The sequence below is a fragment of the Camellia sinensis genome, chromosome 7 (assembly GCF_055761805.1).
Source record: "Camellia sinensis isolate YWXY chromosome 7, ASM5576180v1, whole genome shotgun sequence".
Taxonomy (NCBI): Eukaryota; Viridiplantae; Streptophyta; class Magnoliopsida; order Ericales; family Theaceae; genus Camellia; species Camellia sinensis.
In genome coordinates this window covers 141,455,236-141,458,640 of record NC_138967.1, presented here as the reverse complement: position 1 = coordinate 141,458,640, position 3,405 = coordinate 141,455,236, and the positions used below count along the sequence as shown (strand labels likewise).

At 34.8% G+C, this 3,405-nt stretch overlaps 1 protein-coding gene across 1 annotated transcript; it reads right to left on the bottom strand.

Annotated features, from left to right (window-relative positions):
* Nucleotides 1-951: 951 nt before the first annotated feature.
* Nucleotides 952-3,198, bottom strand: LOC114273112 (uncharacterized). The gene is made up of 2 exons (XM_028214873.2): nucleotides 2,858-3,198; nucleotides 952-1,785 (listed from the first exon to the last, which is right to left on the bottom strand). The coding sequence occupies exons 1-2, from the start codon at nucleotides 2,870-2,872 to the stop codon at nucleotides 1,306-1,308; spliced, it is 495 nt and encodes a 164-aa protein (XP_028070674.2). The 5' UTR covers nucleotides 2,873-3,198; the 3' UTR covers nucleotides 952-1,305.
* Nucleotides 3,199-3,405: the final 207 nt, after the last annotated feature.

Below are 3,405 nucleotides of genomic sequence, written 5' to 3'. Positions count from 1 at the left end.
GGCATCCCTTAATATTACTCAAATGAGTTATGTTTCAGATTTCAAAGTTTCATCGCTTCGTAGTACATCCGTTTGTAAGCCAAAAAAAAACATCTTAGTAAGGACGTTGACCCACATAATTTCCCAGTGGATAATAGTTACAAGTGACAAACCACCATTCATTCTGACACTGAACTCTAGCACAACCAATTTGTGCTGTGTTGCGCCAAACAATTTGAGTGTAATGTAGGCATCCTGCAGTGTCTCCTCCAACACATGAATTCGAATTGTGGTCATACTTTGGTTTCTCGTCCGCCCACATTTTCACCGCATCCACCGATGTAAATTCACCTGAGCCCTCTGCAATGTTTTCCCCGTATGGGCCGTTTGAATGTTGCAAGTTGCAGTTAGCACTGTCCTTTGAAAATTAATTCTCACTTTTTGTTTAAATGAATGTTTATTTTTTACTTTTAAATACTATACAATTATATCAATAATAGTAATAATAATAGTAGCATAATGTAATTTCTTAAAGTTAGGATTGCAAACGAACTGAGTTGGGTCAACTAATCAATTATTAGGTGATTAAAACATGAATTGTTTAGGTGTATAAAAGAGTAGATTTGTAATCACTTGAATTGGTAGAAGGAGAGAACGATGTCTATAGCTATGCAGGATATGTTGATCCAAACACAAATCGTTTTTTTAATTAAGAATAGGGGATATTATGTTTTAATAAAATTTGAGAAAATTTTTTAATTTACAATTATATGTATCTTTGCCTTCCAATATTAGAATCTTAAATTCATCCCTAACACAACTTTAGTGTTGATGAACTTTTTTGAATGGTTAATCGTTGAATATTGTTTATGCATATATATTGGGTGATTTTGCACAAATGAATATTTGTAAACATATGCGATCAATCTTATTAATAATTAGGGGGGGTTAATTAAGTGCTACAACATCATATATAATAATCCAAAATAACATAACACATCTTGTGTATCAACATACAAGCATCATTACAGACCTAACCAGACCGTCTCAAAACCAATAACCATGCCCCATGTGGCACGTATCAAAATAAATCCCTCTCATACATCTTTCCACGTGGCAGGTCGGCATTGGCTACATACGATCCAAGTGGGATCCACATGGGTCCCATTCATTTTCTAGATTCCAAGCCCCATATTACCAAACTACCCTTATTGGACCAAACTCTTAACTTTAACACAACAACATGATGAAAACCTAACATGCCCTTTACTACATGCACAAACCTTTCACTAAAAGCCAAAGCAAAACACTTCCATAAGCTTTTTACTACTCAGTTTTCTCAGCCGTTGCTTCTGCTTCAACTTTCTGTTCAGCTTCAACTGGTTTTTCTTCTTCCTTTTCAACAACAACTTCATCTTTAGGAGCTTCAATCACCGGCTCGGGTGCCTTGACAGACTCTGTAATTTCTTTTACTTCCTCCTCAACTGGCTCTGGTGCCACCTTAGGAGTACTCACCTCTTCTTTCTTCTCTACAACCAGCTCTTCTTCGGTTGCCACCACCTCAGCTACTTCTTCCACAGCCTTCTCCTCCTTGGCCTCAACTTCAGCGGCCGGGGCTTCGGGTTCTGGAGCAGCTGGTTCCTCTGGTGCGGCGGCTGTTTCTGTTACCTTCTCTTCTTCTGCTGGTGGCTCAGCCGCTGTTGGTGGTGGTGGAGCCACTGCCTCTTCTGTGGTTGTTGTCTCTTCAGCCTTGGTTGGCTCCTCTTTAGTGCTCTCCTCTGAAAGTGCTGATGTAGCTGACACAACCTGAATAATGATCCAATAATAAGGGAATAATTAGTGAAATACTAATTTCTTTCCTTCAAAAATGGTAATTAGATTATTAGATTGATACAAATCATATTAACTACACATCTACTGAAGAACTAGTTATAGTAAATATATATATACATCTACAAACTCGAGATTAATAGTGCTTATGCAGCTTAATACACCCAAAAAAACTAAACATAAAATTTGTACAGAATGATTTGGCAGAATTTGATCTTATCATTTAAAAATAGAAATAAAAATAAATTAATACATAATCTAAGTGATTTATTACTTTAAAAATATCACTGGATTGAGTAATTTGTATTGCCTACATGACTCAATAATTTTTGTCAATAAAATTCATAACTTGCCACATTAATCCCACGAAAATAGGGTATAACAAGCATGGTGGATGGATTATCCAATGATATTTTAGATAAGAACGAGCAAAAGATATACTTTATTTATATAATAGCAATCTTGATCTTAATTTCTTATTTAAAGTAGCATGGTTTTTTTTGATTCCATGAATTGTTTTGCGTGATTCAAATTACTGAAGTTGACTCCATATTATTTCCTGTATTATCGTTGGATCCAAGACAACAGTTTTAATGAATTGGGTTAGGAGGGAGAAAGAAGAAGAGCTATGTGGAGGCTATGAATTAATCAATATCGATATCGTACAAACAAATTTTTAGCAGAAAGATTAATTGTAGAATAAAAGAAAACATTTTTTTTTTTACCGGTTAATGTTAGTTGTTAGATTAGTACTTATGAGAAAAAATCTCCGCACCCTCAGCAAAGCACCTAAGTACTTGTACTCTCTTAATTCAATCTCTCAAGGGGAATTGAACCCATAACCTTCTTGGATTAAACTCTAAGAAAACCATAGTGACCAATTAGAGTAGGCCTAGTTGGTTAAAAAAAACAAAATTAAGAAGAAAGAGGGCTTTTACTAAGAGAGCTCTAAGAGGATTAGACAGGTTGCGTTTATAAGAGAAGCACGCAAATTTAGATCTTATATTAATCAAACCTCCAAAATAAAAATTGTTGGAGTTTGAGTTACCTCAACTGTGGCCATTTTCACCTGAAGGGATAGTGTAGCTTGAAGCACAAAAAACACTAAAAATGAAGCAAAAGCAAGAGAAAATGGGATGAAGAGATGATCAATGAGAGAGGTTTATATAGTGGCGCTGGAGGAGCTCAACTTGATGAGAGAGAGAAAAGGAGAGGAGAGAGAGAGAGAGAGAGAGAAGGGAGGGCACATGAAGAATCTTTGAAATATGACATCTCATCATCCCTCACTGACTTCTAGAAAAAATTAGCATGTTCGGTAATAATGTTAAAAAAAGGCTAGGAGATGAGGCTTAGCTATTTTTAAATGGGGACGGGTTTTTCACCCGTTCTAAATGGGATTAGAAGGTATTATTAAATCTATAAAGGATATCATGAGTCTCGTTTTAATAATTTTAATTGTTTAATGTGTAATATTTGTTAAGTTTTATATATTTGTAAAAAATCACGTTAATTGTTTCATCAGATTAAATTTTTGTCAACTGTTTATTTTTTTACAGTCTATTTTTTTTTTATATAAAATTGATTTGATCACTTAGC